Source organism: Balaenoptera ricei, chromosome 18 (genome assembly GCF_028023285.1).
Source record: "Balaenoptera ricei isolate mBalRic1 chromosome 18, mBalRic1.hap2, whole genome shotgun sequence".
Taxonomy (NCBI): Eukaryota; Metazoa; Chordata; class Mammalia; order Artiodactyla; family Balaenopteridae; genus Balaenoptera; species Balaenoptera ricei.
Window position 1 is genome coordinate 15,206,901 of NC_082656.1, and position 23,829 is coordinate 15,230,729.

Below are 23,829 nucleotides of genomic sequence, written 5' to 3' on the forward strand. Positions count from 1 at the left end.
CTTAATTCCATCCACCCCCAGTGTGTGTAGCTGGGCTACATCCACAACCAGAAAGGAAGAAGGATCTACTAACAGAACCCAGGAAAGAGAGAGAATCCCTCCTGATCACAGCAAGGTGTAAAATATATGATGCCATTGCTGGATTCAGTATGTGAAGCTCGTGTAATTTCACAAAAAGAGCTCAGAGAGGAGAGAGGAGTATCCTGGGTTCTAGCTTTGTTCCTACCATGTGAAAAGCAATGGATTCTTAACCTTTCCTTTTTGCATCGTGGACCCCTTTGAAGACCTGCTAAATGCTTTGGAACCTTAATCATATATGTACAACCTTTGAGGGAATGGATAACAGAGTCTGCCCTCAGGGTGATAACCCTTCCCTAGTCTACCCCTACAGTGTTTTCCAGTACCAACACCCACAGGATCCATTAATCCTGCATTCGGGGGGAAACAATCTAGCAAGTTCTATTTTACTGTTCAAAATGCTAATTGTTCCATGTAGTCTTGAGAGTGAAACCAGAATAGTGTGGGGAAGTTTAATCAGCTGGTCTCATCCTCGGTTTTTATGAAATGCTAAAATTATCCTGAGCTCCTCGGAGCGTTACTGCAGTTCCATATGGTTTATATCCTAGCAATCTAGCAATTCATCAATCTGTTTACATACTGATGTTATACTTAGATTGATATTTAACTCTCCTCAGAATCAGTGCCTTGCAAAAGATTTATAAATGACTGCTTTGCAGTAATAGAATAGATATTGCACCAAATGGAAAATAGTAATCATTTAATTACAAATCATGGTCCCTTTCTTTTTATTTACACATACATAACCATATATTTACACATACGCACATAGAGCTGGCTGTGTCAGTCCCCGACATTGACAAGTATGTCAAATACTGAATGTTGATTTGTTAAACAGCCGCTAAAGTTCTGGATATAAACAGTCTCCTATAAAAATGCACATAAAGTGAATGTACAGCTATCTATACACACATAAAAAGTGTGCACTTAACTTATCACTCTCTTTTTCTGCTTGTTTTTATTTCATGGTATATGTCACAGTGGGATTTAAAATCTGTCAGGAGACCTCAACAGTGTATGAAATAAATAGGCTTTTTTTTTCTACTCCTATAGCACCATAGAATTTTAAAGCTGGAAGAGATTTGAAAGGCTGTTTACCCTGGCTTCCAACCCAATACAGGAATCATCTCTTTTACACCCTTGACAGATGGTTGTGCAGGCCTCTGCTTGAATACTTCTAGTGATGGGGAACTCACTTCTGTACAGATCTAAATGACAGGAAGATCGTCCTTGTGTCAAGCCAAAATAGGTTCCTAGTCATTTCCATGACAGATCTGAAACCAAACTTGTCTTCCTTCTCCTTCAAACTAGCTCCTTCTTTTATGTCTCCCATTCTAACTAATAGAACCACTGATCAGCCACTTAGAAACCAGACCCCACACATCTCTTTTCCCCATTCAATTGGTTACCAAACCCAGATGAGTTTGTCTTGCCTCTTGGATCTGGTGCCTTCCCTCTGTGCCCCAAATTTTATCACCTCTTTCTTGAATTATTGCAGTAACCAACAACTGATCACTGTAATCTCACCTATATGGCTCGCCACTCACTGGAATCAAGACTTCACTCTGTAAACCCTACACTGAAGCCCTAGGACACTAGAGGATGCAGCTGCCCACCCCCTCCCCACCATGGCGAGGCTCCAGCTCAGTGCTCCCGCTGTATGTCTCAATGCTCTGCCTGACACCCTTCCCACTGCAAGTCCCAGCCCTAAGGGACCACTTCTGGGGAGTTCCCCTGAACCTGCCATCATAATTCATACCACTAGGCTTTCGTGGATTTTGTTACTTTGCCTTAATCACTGTTCCCCCTTATCTACCTAGTGAAGTTCCGCTGATCCTTCCTGACCTCAGGAACAAATCACTTTTTGTCATGATTGAAAAAATGGAATTCACATAGAAAGAGGAAAATTTCTTTTGTTTGGGGCAACATTCTCCCTGATCAGCCCAGGTGTGAGATTACCCACTTCATGTGCTAGATCTGTTTCTTTCTCAAACTAGAGGAAGCTAGGATTATCTCTATCAACTTCTGAGGCTATCATTAGGAAATATACAAGTCCCCTGAGTTGGCCAAAAGAAAGTTTATTCAGCCTGAATGACCCTAAGGAATTTGTTAATAAACAGTCTACCCTCAGGCTCTGTATTCTTCCTTATCTATTGAAGAGCAGTTATTACCCATGATTTGGAAAAGAATTCATCCAGTACACACAGATGGCCTATCCTGGGAATTGCCAGATCCGTGGACATATTCCCTTACTTCCTAGACAAATTTAGGCACATTAAATTCGTAGATGCCACCATATATTTATATTCTTCCCCAGGGGCTCTGAAAAATAGAGTTAATTTTATTTCTATTTGACAAATGTCCTCAATGAAAACAATAATGGCCTCTAGCTCCAACTAGCCCATGTTTAGCAGACAGGCCTCAGCCTGACTGACTGTTGAAGGGAATATACTCTCTCCTCTCCCCAGGGGCCCCCCAAGCCTTTCAGTCCCTGAGTGTTCATCTGGAATTCAACTTAAATACATCTCTGAAAACCAAATGTCTAATGAACACGTATGTACATACAAAATAACCTCACAAGTGTTTATAGCTTAATCACCAAGAAATGGAAACATTCCATGTCCTCCAACTGGTGAATGGATACAGAAATGGTACTGGCCTGCTTACTATGAAGCAATAAAAAGGAACAAACTATTGACACATATAATACCATGAATCTCAAATGCATTATGCTCAGTGAAAGAAGCCAGAACTCCCAAAACTACATACTTTATGACTGCATTTACACGATACTCTGGAAAAGGCAAAACTATAGGAACAGAAAACCAGTCAATGGTTGCCAGGGCTGGAAAAGGGGAAAGAGGTTGCCTACAAAAGGGTGAACAGGCATTTCAGGAACTGATGGAACTGTTCTCTATGTTGATCATGGTGGTGGTCACACAAGAAATGTGTCTGCCAAAAGTCATAGACCTATACACTAAAAAGACTGAATTTTAGTATATGCAAATTACGCTCAATAAACTTGACCGAAGATAGTTTTCTTTTTTGTAAAAAGAAGAAGAAATAGTGACTAAGTAACATTATTCTCCTCCTAACCCCAAAGTTCAGGTAGATGTGTTTAATCGGGAAGGATTAAATTGATACCTAAATGGGGTCAGGACTGGGCAACATCCACCCAGCAGGGCAAACTGATTGCTGTTCTGAGAGACCACAGAGTGCCCTTGTGGGAACAGCATTTCAAACGTGTTGATTCTAGAATTGTCGCTAGTATAGGTCGGGATGGCAAAGGGGTGGCCAGGGTAAGAGTCAGGCTTGGCGCTTGTGGGTGCACATCCTTCAGTGGTCCTCCTCTAGGGCAAAGGGCAGATGCCTGAACAACCTATGGGCAAGAATATGAGGTGACAAGACATGCAATTTTCAAGTGCTTCCAACGCAGCACCTCACTGAATCCTCCTAAGAAGTTTCTGAGACAGGGGTTATCATTCCAGTTGTGTAGATGAATAAGCCTGGGTTGGGGGGATATGACTGAACCAGATCCCAGCAAGATAGTGGATGGTAGGGCTGGGCCATAGGACTTCTGACTTCATGCTTATTTGTTTGTTGCTTGGTTGGTTGGGTGGTGGTGGCAGTGGTGATGGTGGTGGTTTAAATGCTACTCAAGCTCTTCATCTTTGAGGTTAGTCCATCATCAAAATGAAAACTGGTGGAGATGGTAGAGAAAAGCTTTTCTCTCACTCAAAGATAAAGATGAGGGTGAATTTCTGAAAAAGAAACATAAAGGATTTTGTCCAGAATAGTCACCTACAGCTCCGTGAAACCAAGCATCTAATTTACAATTTTGTAGTTCAGGGCAGCATTCAGGTATTTTGACTACACGATTGAAAACACTTGGATGTTTGGAGTTTTGAGATGAACTGTCTGACCTTTTCTTTGTCAGCCAGGTATTCAGGAGTCTTTGATTTACAAACTGCCCAAAGGTGACCCAGTGGAGGCATGTGGCGGTTGGGTACCTACAGCGGAATGTCAGTGTCTCCGGAGTTCTGTTGTTCTATCTGAAACCACTAGACTCACCCACATGAAAGAATGGGAAATACATAACACCTTCCACACATCTTCCTGGTAACAGATCCCCCTGCTATACTGCATGAGGAATATAGATCATGTAATGGTTTTGGTTGACATAGGAACAGATTTGGAAACTTTCAAACCAGAAGGGTCAGAATGTTAGGAAGTTTGTAGCAGGGAAAATTCTTGCAGTGGCAGCTGATAAGCTAAATCACCTGACTAGACTCTCTCCTTTCTTTCTGGCACATCGCCTAACTGAACAACCCAATCCCGTGTGGTTCTGTAACAGTCACACCAAACAGATGGCGCCCCTGCTTGAAGCCCTTCCGGGGTTCCGTGCGGTGCCTACGTGGGAAACGGAGGCCCAGAAATGTTGACTGCGGGGTTAGTGACGTGGTGGGAACCAAGGAATGGGATGGGGCAAGGGCTGTGTGTTCACGGCTCTAGGTCATGCTGAGCCCCCTCCTCAGTCGAGCCAGGAAGAGGAAAGAGTTCAGGGGGGCTAAATTCCACCCTGGTGCTTCCCTACGCTCTGGAGATTGTATTTTTTTCCCATTTCTCTTTTTTACTCTCAACTTTCCCCCTGACCCCCTGCTAACAGGCCCATGCAGAAGGAAATGGAGAAAGGGCTCTCCTTTCCTCCTTTTGCTTTTTCCTTTGATCATCCAGGTGAGCCAGGGAAGGGGGCAGAGAGAGGTGGGACGAGGAGGGGACACTGGAGAGGAGCAGAATAGAGGAGAAACTAAAGCCCAAAAGCCCAAGAGCCTTAGAGGATGCCTGACCTACTAATCATTGTTAATAATTGTACATCTCCAGGTTACCTGCAACCAACCTTTAACAGTTCTTACGCATCTCACTTGGAGCAAACTCATTTTGTGAACAATGTGGATTTTCACAGAAGAGAAATTATGGATTGATATCCCCTTAGCAGAGATGTAACCTTGGAAGTATTCATAAACACCTCCACTAAATGCCAGCTTCTTCTCTGTCATTTTAAACATGACTGGATTTCTAAAAAGGTGATTTTCAGCATAGCTCTTTGAGACCATATCTATTGGGTAAAGTGAGATATACCTGCAATACAGTCAAGGTTCCCAGAGGAAGACATTCTCCATTTCTTCCACCATTTACCATAATACTTGGGCAAGATGAATGCAGAAGTAATGAACATGAGAGTTAGGCTGGGCTGAGCAAAGACCTCTCTGTCCCCGGGCACAGGGTACCATCTTGATTATTATTCCTGGCAAGGCTTGCAGGGTGATAATAAATGCTTCTCTGGGACAGAATCAGTCTGTCTCTCTCATTGCAAAGCAGAAGGCAGCTTTCCCACTTTTATGGAAAACGGGTGGGGAGAAAGAAGATGGCAATAGGGATGAACTTCCTGGTCATTTTATTTTCCATAGCTCTGGGTTTTATGGGACCAGTGGGGATGAAGCAAGTACACAAACTATGAATGAAATAAAGCAAACCAGTTGCCTTTTCAACCTTATGTTTTTAATCCCATCTCTCAAGTAGTGGCCGATTTAACCTTTAAGGATGTCTGTGCCCAGACTGTATGTAGCAAGGGCAGAACATTAAGAATCTCTTGACTTGGCCCAAATCCTATTTACAGTGCTAAAATAAGTACAATAAATTCTGCAGAAATGATCAGCCGTGAGTTGTGCTTAGCATAACTGAAGCTGTTTCAAGTGTAACAGCCAGCCATTCAATCAACAAACATTTATTGAGCACCTCCTGGATGCCAAGATCTGCGTGAGGCCGCAAGGCACCCACTATGAATATCTCTTGGACCCTGGCCTCAACAGTTTGCAGCCAAATTGGGAGACAAATACATACACAAATGACCCCAAGGCTATGTAATAAGGGCTAAAACTCTGGGGAAGGATATTCCCAGAGAACAGAGCTTCAGCCTTGCAAGGCCTTGCAAGGTGAGTAGAAGGTGACGGAAGCAGGAGTCCCCTATCCAGGGCATGTTTGCTCCTGCGGGATTCTCAACCCAAGAGCATTGAATTTTCCATCAAGAGGGCTGCCGATTTAATTTTTCCTTGAAAATATATACACAAGCATATACACACATTTGCCCTCCTTGGTCTTGTCAGATCGATAGCAATTATGTTTTTGTTTTATCTTCCCAGGTCATGGGTGCATTGAGATCTAAACTCCAAAGGAATCAAGAGCAAGTGTACTTCATGTCTGTGATTTCAAGCACTCTGGGGAAAGATTTGGGGTAGTAAGTGAATAACAGTGAACAATATTTTCCCATCTGAGTGGCACGTCATATGGTGTTTGCTCTTAGAATTAATTTAGCTTTCTGGTCAGGTTATCTTGCACACTTTCCAGGGTCCCCGGATATAAATAGACTAAGCAGTAAGGAGGACATCAAAGGAAGTGTGCGTTTGTCTGGAAAGTGGTAACAATTGTGCAAAGTGGAGGAAGACAAATAAATGCAAGAAAACAACACTGAACAGAAAGCTTTAGGACATAGCTAGTCACTACAATAGCTCATCACATCAACCAGCTGGCCATAAAAGGCTAGCTAGAAATTCAAGTCAAGGTGAGGAGAAGCTATAGGTTGCAGTTTAATGATGGAGGTATTTGGCTCTCCTAATTTATTTATTTTTTAAATCAGGTCATGTTTAGCAAATTTGTGACCACCTAGAGGGGTGGGATAGGGAGGGTGGGAGGGAGACGCAAGAGGGAGGAGATATGGGGATGTGTGTATACGTATAGCTGATTCAGTTTTTTATAAAGCAGAAACTAACACACCATTGTAAAGCAATTATACTCCAATAGAGATGTTAAAAAAAAAAGAAAGAAAGAAAAAAGAAAACTTCCTCACTGTTAGTCAATAATGAGAAATGGGTCCAGTTCCAAAGTTGCCTAGAGAAAGCATTTGCCAAAGGCAAGCTGGGGCTCATGAGTGAATATTTATCAACCTAAATACCTTAGTTCCTTCTTTTTTTGGCAGGGGTATGGAAAAAATGCTCATAGCCTGACAGTATTTACCTGCATTTTATTTGTAAATCTGAATGAACAATATGCCTTTCTTGATGTAGATTCTGCTAAACCAAAGGGAGATAGGAGGAACAGTGTTCTGATTTGCCCAGAATTCTAAGTTTTAGCACTGGGAAACCCCTCAGCCCTGGACAGGCTGAGCTGGTTGGTCACCCTAAGGGAGAAAGAATCCCAAATACAATTAGCCATATTCCAACTGAAGGAATTCTCAGACGGGAGGGGCTACTTGTCTATAGGTCAAAGCACTGTACCTGCCCAACCTTGGTTGGCCTGTTATGTCTCCTTCCTTTACCCATGATATGTGGGCCTGTGATGGGAAGGTGAAAAAAAAGAAACAAACCCTTCTTTTCCTACAAAAGTTCTCAGGGTCAGCACCTCCTTCTCATGGCCTATTCAGTTACTAGTAGGTAGACACAGCCGGTCAAGTACTTGGTGAACAGCAATCTCAACCTGCAGACAGTGACACTGGCATTTCCAAGAGGCTTTAAGAAAGTTCCCCCAGTTCAGTGGGAAAGCATCACCTGGGAACTTGTTAGACATGCAAATCACCAGGCCCCCATGTCAGAGGTGAAAAGAATAAAGTCAGAGTGTAGGACATGAGTTTAAAGAATTCTTATTGCAATTAGAACAAAGGCTAAACGTAATTTTCTTTTCTCATCTCTATCCTTATGAGGTAGACTGTTTTACCATTAGATTAAACTCGGGTCCAGATTAACTGCTTTCTTTTCCCCCAAAATCTCCAAAAAAGCCCAGAGCACAACTACAGCCTGAATTAGGGAAAGAGAATAAAACAATTACTGTTTTAATTGAAAAGGATCCGCAGCAAATATTGATCCATGTCACAGCCACGTGCTGGGGATGGAAATTAAGTCAGCTTTAAGGATAAAAGCCTCTCCACACCCCCATCCTCACCACACCCGCCCGTTACCCACCTCTAGAAGCAGGAGAAATTGATTCTAGTAAAGCACCGTTCTCTTCAATGCTGACCCAGTTAGGTCAGGGACACCTCTTCGAAAGGTCTGTGGTCTCTGCCCTCCCGGATAAATCTCATTCGGGGTTGCCCAGCAGCCTGGCTTTCTGGCCTTTAAAAATGGTGATGGATTCATTTAGAATCGGGGGCTACCGAGCTGCGAGCTCAGGTGTTGCAGAAATGGCAGGTGGTTGGAGCTGACTTGACAGCAATTAAATGTACAAATCTTTGATTAGGCTCCCGGGAATGGAGTCATTAGCAACCCAGAACGGACCAGCTTGGTTTCCACCGCCTCATTAGCTGCTCCACCGATGTTACTTTAAAAAGCAGAGAGGAGGAAAAAAAAAAAAAACTCTCCAGCACAGAATTAGGAAAGTTGAGTGACAAAGCCGGGAGGGAAGGGAAGCAGCCAGTGTAAGCCTTTCCAGCTGAACAAACAGGTCCCCCGGTTTTTTGCAGTATGGTCGCTGACATGCGCGTGCGTGTTTGCTGGACTGTGAAATAGCCCCGTACCTGCCTGATTAATCTGCCAAAAGGGCTTTTTAAAAAAAAAAAAAAAAATCTGCTTTTTTGAAATCCGCAGTTGATTCATTCTTTCTACCGAAAGCCTCAGTGTGGTGGGAGCCTTCCTCCAAGGTGCAGAGGGCAGAAGGGCCAGATCAGCTACAAGGCTCCCTACACCTTCCCCAGGCGGGTCTGGGGTCCACACCCGCCCCATGGGGGCCACAGAGTCTCAGGGTCCATCTTCAGCTCCCCTTCCTGGCTGCCACTGTGATCGGGGCTGATATTTACCTTGTAGATTGCCCCCACTTTGTTAGAGAGCTATAGGTTGGCTAAAACCAACCACGCAAGTTAAACAATCTTCTCAACTGGGAGCTTTAAAACAAAACGGAAGGACTTCCCTGGTGGCGCAGTGGTTAAGAATCCACCTGCCAAGACAGGGCACACGGGTTCGATCCCTGGCCCAGGAAGATCCTACATGCCGCAGAGCAACTAAGCCTGCGAGTCACAACTACTGAGCCCACGTGCTACAACTACTGAAGCCTGAGCACCTAGAGCCCGTGCTCTGCAACAAGAGAAGCCACCGCAATGAGAAGCCTGCTCAACGGCAACCAAGAGTAGCCCCTATCACTGCAACTAGAGAAAGCCCACGCGCAGCAAAGAAGACCCAACGCAGCCAAAATAAATAAATAAATAAACAAAAGTGGAATGTATATCACAACCTTAATGTAAAATCCTGTGTGACCATTTATTTGATATGAGCCTAATGCACTGTGTAATTTAGTATATTTATCTTTCTCAATCTGCCAGTCACTGGATTAATATTTATAAAACATGCCCCACATATATTTATTGATCACCTATTATAAACCTCATGTTAATTGCTGTGGGGCAGTCTATCTATGACTTTAGAATCTGTAAGAAACAACCATCAGCTACATTTTCCCTCATTTATTCATTTATTTATTCAACAGACACCTGCCGTGTGCCTGTTCAGTTTAAGCATTGTTCTTGTCAATAAAAATACAAAGGACAGTAAAGTACAATAATTACAATTGCTTACTCTCTGATCAGCATTTTACTGTGTTAATTCATTTAATCCTTGCAACTCTGTGAGGTAAGTACTACTGTTATCTCCATTTTAGAGATAAGAAAACTGAAGCACGGAGAGGTTAAGTAAGTTGCCCAGTGTCACACTGTTGGTTAATAACAGAGCTGGGACTTAGACCGAGGCAGTCTGACCGCTTAACCACTATGCCCTGCTCTTCCAAGTTGCTTACAGCTTAATAGGGAAGATAAACATCAAAACCAAACATTTCAATACAATGTGATAAGCACATCTGCTTAAAGTATATTAAAAGTATGTGGTAGAGAGAGAAGGGAATTATGAAGTGGTCGTGGAAAAGAATTCACAGTGGAAAAAATGCTTGATCTAGGCTTTGCACTAAAAAGAAGAAAACCACAGCTTTCAAGAAGTTATAATCTAATAAGACACTTCACTAAATATCTTCGACACCATTCTGACATAGTTTTTGAAACAAAAATTTCACATATGTTGGGAACCTTGAAAAGGAAGGGAACACACCTGAATGTGAGTGTGTTGGCAAGAATGATTTTACTAAGGAGGTCGTGACTAAGCGAAGCCTTTAAGAACTGGTCAAAGTTTAGGATCCAGCCTTGTTAAAAGCAGAGAACCCAGGAGAAGAGGAAGGCAAGGATGGGATTGGCGGAGGGAGAAGAGAGAGAACAAAGAAATATGCTTCCAAGGAGATGAGACGAGGAGATACTGTTGGAAGAATGATTTGAATCTAAGCACGGCGGGCATCGAACGAGAGATTTTATTTAATTCTAGAAATCTATTGAAGGTTTTAGGAGGAGGGGAGTGAAATGAAAATGACTTGGAAATACGGAGGAAAGCGGTAGAGAAATTCAATTGAATTAATATGATAAAAAAGTATATTTTCAAGCTAAGTAACATTTCAAGCTTAGGGGTTGTTTTTTACTCAGAATAATAATTGACTACAAAGAGTTTTTGAGAAGATCAAATATGGTAACGAGAGGAATTGCTTCGTGAGCCATAATATACTGTACAAACACCATTTTTATTTTTCACAATTTATTTATACGAACTTTAATTCACTTCTGTTCAAAGTTAGGATGATACCCGAGCTATGTGCATGTCTCTGTGGCTAATAAATGGACAGACCATCTCAAGGAGCTTTTTATATTGTAGTGGACGAGTATGAGAGGTCTTTCCAGAACATTCGCCAGAGGAATCAGAAGGCAAGTTCTCGGAGCATCTTGGCCTCCCGAGAAAATGGCAGTGGTACCTCCAGAGTGGAGTAAGTTCTTCCTCTATCGATTATACTGAGGCGGTGCCCCAAACCAGGGAGAGAAAATAATTATTGCCCTTTGGCTGCCACCAACAACAACCAAAACAGATGATTCTTCCGAGTCCATGAGGTAGCACCACAACCTCATTCGCTATATTCTTAGTTTTCCACCCAACCAATTGACTTCTCTCAGACCACAGCCCAACCTATTTCTTTTTAAAAATAATCTCTTTAACTCTCTTGCCCTACTCTTAATTTTTTTTGTGGGGGAATGGCTGGGTGGTGATGGTAACGGGGTGGGGGGGGGGGCGGTTCATTCTCTACCACAAGTTCCAAATGCTTGTTTGTTAAGTGATTTCCTGGCCTTTCTTCTGTTATTGCTGTGGAGAGCTGGGTAGCCTCCCCTCAGCAGGTCTGGGTCAATGTTCCCTCCTCCCTTTGATAAAAGACCACGCTGCCCCTCCCCCGCCCAGGTTGCTGGGGAAATGCCTGATTGCTGTGGATGGCGGAGGGGAGGGTTCATCTAAGGGTTCTGGAGTTCCCAAAACTTTAAGCTGATGCATAACCCCAAGAAAAGGACAAGGTGACATTTGAAGTTAAATACATTGTTTTTCATAATTGTGAATTGGAGCAGAAATGAAAATGGGATCTCATCTGTTAAATAATAATGATTATAAGACATGCATAATTTCTTCTGAGGTTATTTCTTTCCCTTGAGCTTCCTTGGGATAAACAAGGAGACAAAAGGAGTATTGCTCGCTTCCTGAGCCTGTTTTCAGGCTCGTTCTTTGACACTACCATCCATCTCCAGCAGCCCCAGTTGCCTTGCCTTTCTGGACTTTAACTGGGCCTTCGTGGCAAAGCTCCAACCCTGAGTGAATACTGCAACCTGCCTTTCTTTCCCTATTCTCAACTCGTTATATGAGGGAGGAAAAATATTGTCCCACCATTTAGATGTGTGCTGCCACAAATCCATGGCCAGTCTTTCTCTTGTCCTTGCTCAGCACCCTTTTAGTAGAATTTCCACTTCTTCACGCTCTCCGGAAAGGTTTAACAATCTCCTGAACCTCTCGCTTGCAGCATATGGCCTTTACTTCTACATCTTTTAAAAGCCTGAGACTGTTACGGGCAAACTTTAAGCTTGTCCCCACCTACAAAAACTTTCATCCACTTACCTTCTTCCCTAGAGTCTCACAAAAGATGGAAAAGATGATGTTTTCCTTTGTTTTGCTCCCGTTTCACCTAGGCCAACCTCTTTCCTCTTGAGCTCTCGGTATCCTGTCCACCCATCTCCTTTTGGGCTTGGATCCATCAATACCTTCTTTTGCTCTTGCCTTTACAACTTCTTCCCCTACATAAGTTCCTTCCTGCCAGACATAAACTTTCTTCATTGTTTCCCACTAGAAGAAAAAACAGTGAAGCATCCTCTAACTCTTTTTTTCCCCTTCCTTTAGCTACTTCTCTTTTTTTTTTTTTAATTAATTTATTTATTTATGGCTGTGTTGGGTCTTCGTTTCTGTGCGAGGGCTTTCTGTAGTTGTGGCAAGCAGGGGCCACTCTTCATCGCGGTGCGCGGGCCTCTCACTGTCGCGGCCTCTCTTGTTGCGGAGCACAGGCTCCAGACGCACAGGCTCAGTAGTTGTGGCTCACGGGCCTAGTTGCTCCGCGGCATGTGGGATCTTCCCAGACCAGGGCTCGAACCCGTGTCCCCTGCATTGGCAGGCAGATTCTCAACCACTGCGCCACCAGGGAAGCCCCTCTTTCTTTTGTTCTCACCAAAATATCTCAAACAGTCAACACCCTCTGTCTCTACTTCCTCAGCTCATGTTCCTTCCTCCCCTCCTTGCCCAGCTACTTGCCAAGCCAGGTGGCCCCTTTCTCGGTCCTACCTGGTTGGTCTCCACGTGGCATCTAAGATGGTTGATCTCTTTCTTCCTCCTCACACTCTTCACTCTCTTAGTTTCCATCACATCGCTGCCTCTTGTTTCTCCTTCAACCTCTCCCATCTGTCCTTCTTGGCTTTAAAGGCTGCTTTTCCTCTCATGCCCCTTAAATAGTGGTGTTTCCCAGGACTCTGGCCTAGATCCTCTTCTTTTCTCACCCTACGTTCTTTCCCTGGGCAATCTCATTGACTCAAATAGTTCCACAATCACCATTGTGCTGGCAGCATGCAAATCTGTGTTTCTAGCTGGGACCTTCTGATAAGTTTCATGTTATACAAACAATGGTCTGCTGGACCTCTCCACCTGGCTGCCCACAGATCCCTCACATTCGGCTCTTCTGAAGGATCTCACCTTTGTCTTTCTGACACAAGCTGCATTTACATGTTCTCCGTCTCAGTAGATGGACCACTCTTCATCTCGTCTCCCAGATTAGAAGCCCTGGGAATGTCCTCGGTTCTTTCATCTCCTTCATCAACTCCTGTCACATTTACCACCTAGAGTTCTCAAATGCGCCCCTTCCTTTCCATTCCCCTGGCTTACGTAGGCCCTGATTGTCTCCACCTGGACCGCTGCAAAGCCACTAACAGAACGTCCTGCCTCCAGGCTTGTCCTCCTCCAATCATCTCACTACACAGAGCCCTGAAGAATCGACCTAAATCACAAATCAGGTCATCCTATCCCCACACTTAAAACCCTTTAAAAATTCCCATGGGCCTGTAGAATAAAAAATCAGTAGGGAGGCTGTTTATTATCGCTGATGTCTCTGGCCTCATCGCTCGCCAAGCCTTGTCTGCCAGTAACACTGAACCACTGGTGGTCATCAACCTCATAATCATCACTGCGATCATCCAGTGTTTACCGTGTCCTGGGCTCTATGCTAGCCTCTTCATACGCCTTATATCATGCAGTCCGCACAATAACCCTATCTGGTAGGTACTAATCATTACTCTCATTTATACACAAGGAAATTGAGTCAGAAAAAGGGTAAGTAACTTGCCCAAACTTGTATAGCTAGTAAGTGGCAGAGATGACATTTCAACCCAGGTAATTGGACTTCAGAACCCACTCTCTTAATTCTATGACACATTCTGTGGCTTTGCTTATGTTCTGCCTTCAGCCTAGAATGTTCTCTCCCTCCCGTCCGCTCGCTCCCTTGCCTGGCATCTTCTGCTTATCCTTAAAGACTTGGCTTAGACAACAGCAGCTCTAGGTAACCTTCTCCAATCCCTGGGGCTGGATCAGGTGCCCGAGTTTGCCCCTCCCCACACACAGCCCTCACGCAGTCAGCAATCCCTTTACGTACACATCTGGCTATAATTATCTCTTAATTGTGTGTCTCCCCCGTCAGACTCTGTCTTATTTATCCTAGCATCCCCCGTGCCCAGCCTGGTGCCTGACATGTACAAGTTACTCAGTACCTATTAAAGGTATAAATGGTGAAAGCCTGGCCATCAGCACGCTTCCTCACTCTGAAAAATAAAGTCATATATTCACGTGGCAGGATAATGGTGATTAATCCATCTCAGAGAGCTGTGATTTGAAGGATTCTCCTCCGCAGCTAAAAGCACTAGTGCGCTGAACCATTCATGGTCCTGCACCATGGGTGCACCGTCCCTGGCCAGCCTAACCACCCCCGCCCCCCCCCACCCCCCCACCGCCAGTAACTGGAAAAACTGAGTCAAAGGCAGTGGGGAAAAGTCACACGACCAGTGGGAGGCTCAATGTGCTTGCATATTTTAGCATAAAGTTCATGATTCTGTATTGCAATGAACTCTTCAGCCTGCTTTCCAGGCCCTTCACATTGATCTGCCTTTCTAGCTTTACCCCCAGCTAGTAACACTTTAGGATTCCACTTTCCAACACTCGCCCTGCCTCTGGCCTCTAAGCCTCCATCTTCTTGCAGACGCCATCTTGCCTGTCCTCTGCACCTTTGCAATTCCTGCCAATGCTTCCAAAGCAGCTCAGGTGGCCCTTTCTATCTACAGCCTTCTCTGTCCTCCACACCATAAGTGATCTTCCAATAGTTATTCTCTACATCAACCATTATACACCAAAATTAATGCTATCCTGTCGTGAAACATCCTTCTTCATGGCCCGGACTGATCTCTATATCAATTCAGGTTTTTGTATATTTGTGTCTTTTTTCTCCAGGGAAAATGTAGGTTCTTTGAAAGCAAAAACATGTTTTACACTTTTCTCTCTCAGTGTCCAGTAAATAGGGGACTTCTTTTCTTTCTAAACCCTTGATTCTTCCTGACCTTTCCATCACAACAATCTTCCTCTTATTCCAGGCTCAAAGAGGGGATTTCTTTGAATTTCACCTCTTACCCTAGATCCAGGCTGTCACTAAACCCACCTGACCCTTTCCCGATGACACCTCACTGATCTGTTTCTCTCTCTGCAGCTCTGCAGTTCTCAGCAGCCCGTCTACACCATCCAGCGCTACACAGAGAGGATCAAGCAGGAGCATCCGGAGCCCTCCCCCTCTATGTGGTCCAGTTCTCCAAAATCCCCTGTGCTATGCTCTGTGGCCCCTGGATAAGCAAATCCCCAAATCTCATGATCCTTGTGTACTTTTAGTAGCACTACAAGGGGAGGAGCTAATAGACAACACATTTACAGAAAGCCCATGGCTCTGAGATCAGCGGAAAACCCCCAGAACAATAGGAGAGGTAAATCGTACCTTAGGTACGATTAGGTAAATAGGTAAATAGCAGCCTTTACCTAAGCCCTACTGCAATTTTTGAGCTGGAATCAAATCACATGGAGCAACTCCAGCACCCTTGCAAGATGTGATGAAAACCAGCTTATTCGTCGTTTAATTTCCCCTTCAATATGCTGTTCTGTTTTATGAGCCATATAACTTGTGAAGCAATTATGGCTATAACGCACAGACTTGGTCAGGAGGCAGAAACCCGTGAGCCGGGTACAAAGGGCTTTGCGTGGGTGGGTCTCTGGCGCGGAGAACTCGGGTGTGTGGGACTCGGGTGGGAGGGGTCCCTGGGGGAAGGTCCTGGATCAGGAGCTGGTGAGCGAAACTGTAGCTTTTGAAAATAACCAGAATTGGGGAATTCTGGCCGCTATGGGAAGTGAGAAATAGAGGCAGTCATTTTCTGGCTCCAATTTCATATCCTCTCCTCATGGAACAAAATCGCAGGTATCACAGGTCACCCCATTGCCTCCTTGACAGGTGACCGCCTTGTACAATGTCAACGTGCTATGGAGCAAAATAATAATTACACTGACCGCTCGCTGGTGCCAGGTGTGTTCCTTTGAAGGGCTTTGTAATATTAATTCCTTTCAACCTCTTGACCACCCCCCGATATGATTACTGTTATCCACCTTTTACAAAAGAGGAAACTGAGACCGAGAGGGTCTGACTTTCTAGCCGAAGTTTCCAGCAGCACGAGGACGTGGATACTGGTGGCTTGAGGCCATAAGAGCAGCACGAGGACGTGGATACTGGTGGCTTGAGGCCAACCCCAAGGCTTTCCTCTCTGCTATCGACTATGTGTATGGTGCTTTCTAGGTCCTGAGCACTGTTCTAAGCGTTTTGCATGTACCAGCCCTTAAAACCTTGCAACAACCCTATGAAATAAGAACTATTTTTGTCCCCAATATATAGATGAGGAAACTGAGGCCCAGACAGATTATGTGACTCGTCTGACATCACACGGCTGGAGAGGGGCAGGGCTCAGATGGAAGGGCAGGGCTCAGATGGAAAGGCATGCCCTTTGGTCCTGAGACCACACTCCTGAGCCCGTGGTCCCCTCTCACCAGTTGCGAGTGAGGAAGGGCCACCTCTTGGGGCTGCCAGGGGATGTGTATGAGGCATTAGCAGAGAGCCAGGCACAGGGGTGTCCCACGCACACACATGCCACCATGCCTCTCTGAAGACTCCTCCATCACCTTGGTTCTCTCTCACCCTCTTTTCTGGTACAGCGTCCCCCGATGCTCTCTCCTCTGGCTGTAGACCTGGGACAGAGCAGGTGGCAGTGCTCGGGCTTCCAGGAACTAGGTTTTGTTTTCAACTCCAAACGTCAGCTGGACTATTACCACGTGGCCATGAGACATAGTTTTGTTAGAAAGAGACTCAGCAGGGCGCAAGTCCTCATGTGTCCTGATTCCTTCGTCTGCAAGGGCTGAGCCAGCCTCTCCCGTTCTGGTGCCTCTCCCCACGCTTCTCTCATTATGTCTGCTAAACCCCATTTTAGCTTTTGGCACCTCAGACTCTGCTTGTTCTCAGTTAATAAACTGGAATTGATTTGGTGACTTCACAAAGAAAGAGAATCTCAATTCTGTTTAAAAACAAGGGTGTGGTGAGATGGGGTGGGGGTGAGGGGGTGCTGGCTATAGATGCCCCGTTCCTGCGGATCATCTAGGGAAGCTTTAGCTGAAAGAGGTAGTTGGGAAAAGGGTGAACAGTGTTTGGCCTGAAAGCTCAAAGTCCTGGCCCCCTGCTCTTGGGGCAAACGTTTTGGAATTTCCAAATGATAATTCTAAAAGGTTTGCATTTGATGTAAGAAAAAGGAGTAAATGAGCATGGCACTGGGAACAGACCAAAGGTGGGGAATATGGTGCTTGCAGATTTTGTCTCGCAATATAAATCAAGTCAGGGAGGAACCGAGGGAGCCAAGGCCAGGGTGTAAAGCATGGCCTCTGGAGCCTGCTGGCCTGGGTTCCTGCCCCAGCTCTGCCCCTGGCCACCAGCCACATGGCCTTGGGCAAGAAAGGAACATCTCTGGACTTAGCACCCAACTCTGCAAAATGAGTCAGTGGTAATTGAGAGGTTGGGAGCATTACACTGGTTACCATTCGTAAAGCACAAAGCACGTCTGCAGTTTAGTAAACTCTCAGTAAGGATTAGTGATCCTTGTCACCTATGAACAACGTAACAGAGCTTGTGCTCGGGCAGGTGTCTGTAGGAAAGGAATAGCTGAAAGGCTCTGCCTCTCCCAATGCTTTTCATATCACCTGGTTGTTAACCTGCTTTTATCCGTTGTAGTGAGAACAGGCTACGATGGTAGGGGGTTTGCAATCCTACTCTTTACCTTTTGTGGATGTTTGAGTGTTTTCACAATAAAATGTCTTTAACAATCTAGGATTTTGTGATGGAAATGTATCATCCTCTTTTTAGAAACTTATATTTTGTAATTCATATATTAAATTTAATAAATTAGAACTAGAACGTGGGCGAGAGAAAGTGGAAGCAGTTACTACCACTTTATGAATACTCTTTAGAGTAAAACCAACCTGGGTCCAAATCCCAGCTGGTCCACTCACGGGTTTGGGGTCTTTGGATAATTTACTAACTCTTCTGCTGTTTGTTTCTTCTCTTCATCTAGTCAGATGATTAATCCCTGCTGCCAGGATTGCATGAGGTTTAAATGAGATGACATATGTCATCCCCATCCAGACACACAAGAGACCCTCAACAAACATCCCATCTTTCCTTCCTGCCACAGTGGAGTACAGAGGTGGGGAGGAGGTGGGGAGGAGGTGGGGTGGGGCTGAGGGTGGGGCAGGAAAAAACTCCAAGGCTGAGAAAATGAGTTTTGTGGATTTGATGAGAAACCGGTCTTGCACCCTCAGTTGAAATGGGCTCAAAGCAAAATTGTGAAGTAGGTTAAGCAGAGTCTGGGCTGCTTTCCCTCCTCAGCGATGGCCTCAGGCCACCCCTCACACAGGACCTCAGAGGAGAGAATGAGACTCATTCATTCATACAGACAGACACATTTCAGGCTTTCTAAGAAAATTTGCATTTAAACGACTTAACTAAAAGAACAAAATCCCATTAGTTGAATTTCAGCAGGCAACGTAGAGGAGAGAGTTTTCTGGGGGTTTTTTTTGGGTGGGAGTGGGGCAGTGAGGGGAGCAAAGGAAAGGCCTTTCTGGTGTCCCTGAAATCACAGCACATAAATGCCAACCTCCTTTTATTCCAGCAAAGTCCGCAGGCTGAGTCAAGGGGGAAATGAGAAGCTCTCCTTCAGCGCTGTTCCCCCTCAGGAGCCAACTCTGTTGGACGGTGGGGGATCCTGAATCATCCCAGCCCAGCAAGAAATGGAGCAGGAGCTTCTGCCAAGTCTGCAGGTGCAGGGCGCTGTGTGGAGGACGGTGGCACCAGGGACCTGAGGACAAGAGAGAAAGGAAGGGCGACAGGCTAAATATGCTGGGTATCATAGAGCTTCTGTGGATATCATCTCATCTAACCCTCACTCCACAATAGGAGGAAGATAGCACGACACACGGTAAACAAGGCTCAGTGTAAGCCAGGCCACACACCCAACCTCACACAGCTAGCAATCCGCAGAGCCAGGAATCAAACCTAAGTCTCCCTGGCCCCAAAGCACCACGCCAGACTGCAGGTCTGGAAGCTAGGAGGAGAAAGGGGAGTCTCCCTCTGTCTCCATGATGACCAGCTTGACCCCAGAGAACACAGTGACTGGTGCAAGTGTCCTGTGTGGCCACCTGCCCTGTGAGCTCGGCCTTGCCCTGGCTCCGTGCTCTTCCTGTGTCTGCGGAGGCAAGAGGGCAGGGCCAGCACCATTACTCTCACTGCCATGCCTCCTCTATAATTCTGTTGTCAAGCAATTGGCTTGGACTGCCCCAGCAGACCTGTCCCCCAGGTGGCCATGTTCCGGTGTGTTCTGGCCGACAGCCGGCCTGGCCTCGCCAGCTGTCTGCAGGAAGATTGATGTCTCACGTCCTTCCTGCCTTCTCTCTCCTCCTCCAACCTCCCAGCTCAGGCTTACTGCCTGCTGTGCCTGCTGGTCTGTTTTCTACTTCCCTCCCCACAGCTTGGTTTGCTCTCTGGGTAAAAACACAGAAGGCTGCTTCCTACAGGTCCTTGTAGGGCACTGGTCGTGGATGGTTGTGGAGGAGTAGGAAGTAGAGGATGATTATGATGATGACGACGGTGATGGTGATGATTGTGATAATAATGAAGGTAAGTGCAGACCAAGCAGCCCAACCCAGACAGTGAGAAGTACACCAAAGAGCACCAATTTCTTTGGGGGACTATTGATAGGATAACTATTCCACTGTCATTTTTCCTGGGACATAGATAATCTGAATCAAAAAAAAAAAAAAGGTGATCAGGACAGGAGGAAAGAGGTACCTCTCCATCTTGGAGCTCTGGGTGCCTGAAGTGAGAGCTGGGGGGAAGCCTGGTAGGAGAAGGGGAAGGATGGAGGTGAAAGGGCAAGCCACTGGGATGCAGGTTAGGAAGCAGAAATACCACCTAAACTTTATTTTTCTCCCCATGGGAAGTGGCAGCAGCCACAGCAGTTTGGGAGTCTCCAGTCTCACCAGAAGACAGTGGCCCCTGAGACCACACCCGAGTTTATGCTGGTGAGGTGACCCATGGTGGGCCACTAGGTCATGTCAGGATGGAGGCTGGCCATGCCAGAAAGACCAACCACGTAACTCGAGGTTGGAGCTTTGAACCACCTGACATCAGCCCAGCCTCTCGACCTCCAAGGAAAGGATGGAGACTGAAGAGTGAATTCAGGCAAGTGGCCAATGATCCAGTCAATTGTGCCTACATAATGAAACCCCAATAAAAACTCTGGACACCAAGCTCAGATGGGCTTCCTGGTTGGTGAACATATCAATGTACCAGAATACATCCTGGATACGTCCTGATTCTACATGGAGAGGACACAGAAGCTCTGCATTTGGGATCCTCCCAGGCCTCACACTATGGGTGTCTTCTTTTCACTGGTCCAGATTTGTATCCTTGGTAGTAAAACTGTAAGTAGAGCACTTTCCTGAGTTCTGTGAGTTGTTCTACCGAATTATCAAATCTGAAAGGGTCATGGGAATCCCCAAAGTTGTAGCCAGTTGTTCAGAAGTGTGGGTGGCCTGGGGACCCTGGAACATGTGGCTGGTGTCAGAAGGGAAAGAAGTCTTTGGAGGACAGTGCCCTTTCCCTGTAAAGTCTGTGCTAACCCTGGGTGGTTGGTGTCAGAACCGCATTGCAGCCTATCTTTGAATGACTGGATGAATCTACTACAGTCCAGTGAGGGGGGAAAAGGACAAGCTATGTCCTGTCTTCTAACCACTGCACTCTCCAAGAGGAAGCTGAGTGGCTTTACCCAGTGGTCTGCTGTCTCTCTGGGTAAAGCAGTAACTAAAGTTCTGGTTCTGGAGCTCATTCTCCTACAAAGCCTAAGAGTATGTTAACAGGGTGCCACTGAATTGACATTTCTGGAGTCAAATCATCTATTTTGGCTGATATAACATGCTAGTGCTGAGCAGTGCATTGATTACTGAATAATCAAACTCATCTGGTGTCTGTAAAAATGGAGATAATTTCACATAGTTCAGACACAGTCCAATTATTTTGTTGTTAAGAAAAGTGAATTGGCTCGGCCCTTTGCAATTCCATCAGTTGCTTGGCAATCAACCTGCCAATAGTTTTCGCCTCCCCATTTTTCCCTCTGATTTTAATTGTGGCATTGGAATAAAAGGATAGTCCACACATCTGCTGCCTTAGATTTTGAGGCTGAATTTGAAAAGTCAATCCTTCGCCTGTTTTTTTTTATTCCCACACTAAAGAATCCAACTATTGTTTTACATCCCTTCCTTTCTTTCTTTTCACCTTGCATCCCCCAATCTTCTCCAGCACTTTTGCTTTTCCTTTCTTCTTCTTTTATTAAAAAATATGGAAACAAACTAAATGTAATAAGGATTTAGCCAATGCTGAGAACACTACAAGAAATTCTATTGAATCCTATACATTATATTCTAACTCCACATTACTGTACATATTCAACAGTGCTTGTGTTTCACCATGACCCCCAGATCTTCTCTGTATTTCATGCCTGCTTGGATTTCCAAGCCTCCCTTCTCCCCATCTCTCCCCTTGTCCACCATTTTTGCATATGTGTATAATTTGCTTTACCCCAGAATTTGGTATTTGGCATTGGTTCCAGCAACATTATATTTTATCCTGTGTATAGTTTATCAAGGTGACTTCAAATTTCTTTCTGTACTTTAAGGGCCTAGTAACAAAATCCAAATATATGGCATTTGCCTGAGATTGAAGCTGTTGCTTTTTCCCTTAACTGGGAGCTTTTTAAGTCTTGGCTGCCTGTCGAAAAACATGGTTAGATCACATCCATGGCCTTTTCTAAGGGACAGTGTCCTACCATAGCCTGTGCTGAAATGGAAGCCCCAGATGTGGCCCTATTACCTCTGTCCTGATCTGATTGGATGGAAGTAGATACCTGTGGCAGGGCTGCCTGTTCAGGCTTATTTCATGACCTATTGTAAAGAGCTGAGCTCAAACAGGGATCCGCTGGGCCAGTCAGATCCTCACTGACAGGACTTTGAATGGGGAAATACACAGAGTCTCAGGCTGTTTGCACAGGGGCTGAGATGCAGTGGGTAAGACCATGAATAGCCTTGAGCCAGCTGAAGTTAAGAGCAAGCCCAAAGTGTGAGGAAGTAGAAACATGATCAAACAGAAGACATAGCATAGAGGGGTTATATTAGGTCGAGGGTGGTGGGAGGAAAAGCTAAAGCATGCATATAGAGAGCAGCAGAAACCAAAGAGCTGGCCAAGTCGCTTCAGTGGCAGAGCACGAATTCCGCCACCTCCAAGTACCAAGGTCCCGAGAGCTATCTTGCCTCCAGCTCTGATCTCCGGGTGGACTAACCATACTGTGGTTTCTGAGGAGAGAACTGCTGCTGCATTGCCCCTTGTTTCTTGCAATAACCCCAGCCCCTGTCTACATGACCCAGCCATCATGGGTCGCGGTTCCTTGTAACTCAAGGTTACACAATCGCTGCTCCCACCTGGACCTGGGTACTGACGTGGAGCATCGCCGAGGGGTCACGTTACTTACTGGCCGCTGTAGCCCCCCCACGGCGCCCGCTATGCCCCTTCAGCATGGACCAGCCACTCAGGGAAGCTGTTCTCCCGGGACTCGCTCTCCAACAAGAATGCCTGAAGGATTCAAGGTAAAAACAAACAAATAAAAACACTTACAGATCACGTGCCCTGCATCCCCTTATCTCCCTGGAAAGACGTGATGGTTCTGGCTGCATCTGCTCATTGACACCTAAGTGTGAAATCCACTCTCTGCTCTGTGACTTCTGGTTTCGAAGTGATTCAGGGGTGGGAGATAGCCCAGGTCCTCTCCCAACTTTGAGGGAAAGTGATGCCAGAACAATCTGAGTGACACACGGTTCCTTCTATTATTCCTCAGCCTCTGGTTGGCCTGCAAGACAGCAAGCCTTTGGGGGCCATCAGAGCCATGAGATGAGAAGAGGATGAATATTTACGAGCTCTGCCCCACCCTGGTATCTGCAGGGAAAAGGAGGCCAATAGTTCACCTCCTGAGGATCAAGAATAAAGGGCACTTGAACTACTGCAGATGCGTCTGGAGTTCAGAGCCGGGCTGGGAGGCAGCCCCAAGGTCACTGGGTCATTCTCACTGCTTTCACGTAGGGCTGTTCCAAGTCCTTGACCACAGAGGAGACTTTCGATCCCTAAACGCATGAAGGGATTTACATCCCTCACCCGTGTATCACACTGATGAGTAACCCCTGGGGATACAGCCGGTGATTTCGTGGGCTTTCTAGCACTAATGCCTTACTGATATGCTCATGCACGGGGAGCTGGTCACCCCAGACCATTTGAACCCACAATTCCCCGGCTCTCCTTGTGCCCACATGCCATGGCTGCTGCCGGGAGAATGGTTTCCTGTCCATCGTTCTGACTGCTGGTGGTGATGATGTGGTCGTCCGAGTCAGGACGACTCCCTACCGTCCAGACAGGGCTAACTCCGGGCAGGGAGAGTGGGTTACTTGGTCAGCCTGGCACACCGAGGTCTCAGCTGGGCCCCTGAATCATCGCTGAGCATGTCGAGAACTCTGCCTCACAATCCTCTGCAGGCCTGACTCATGTGGCAGCTTC

General features: G+C 45.8%; 1 protein-coding gene across 6 annotated transcripts in view; it reads right to left on the bottom strand.

Annotated features, from left to right (window-relative positions):
• Window positions 1-18,681: 18,681 nt before the first annotated feature.
• Window positions 18,682-23,829, bottom strand: part of LOC132352311 (uncharacterized) — a 269,512-nt gene continuing 264,364 nt past the window's right edge. For all 6 annotated transcript variants that reach the window (XR_009498665.1, XR_009498663.1, XR_009498659.1 and 3 more), the window contains 2 exons: window positions 22,757-22,857; window positions 18,682-19,033 (listed from right to left, as the gene is read on the bottom strand). Coding sequence is in view for 2 of the 6 variants with exons in the window: in XM_059902731.1 (XP_059758714.1) it covers window positions 18,711-19,033; window positions 22,757-22,857 (424 nt within the window). In the remaining 4 variants the exon portion in view is untranslated. The remainder of the gene's footprint in view (window positions 19,034-22,756; window positions 22,858-23,829) is intronic.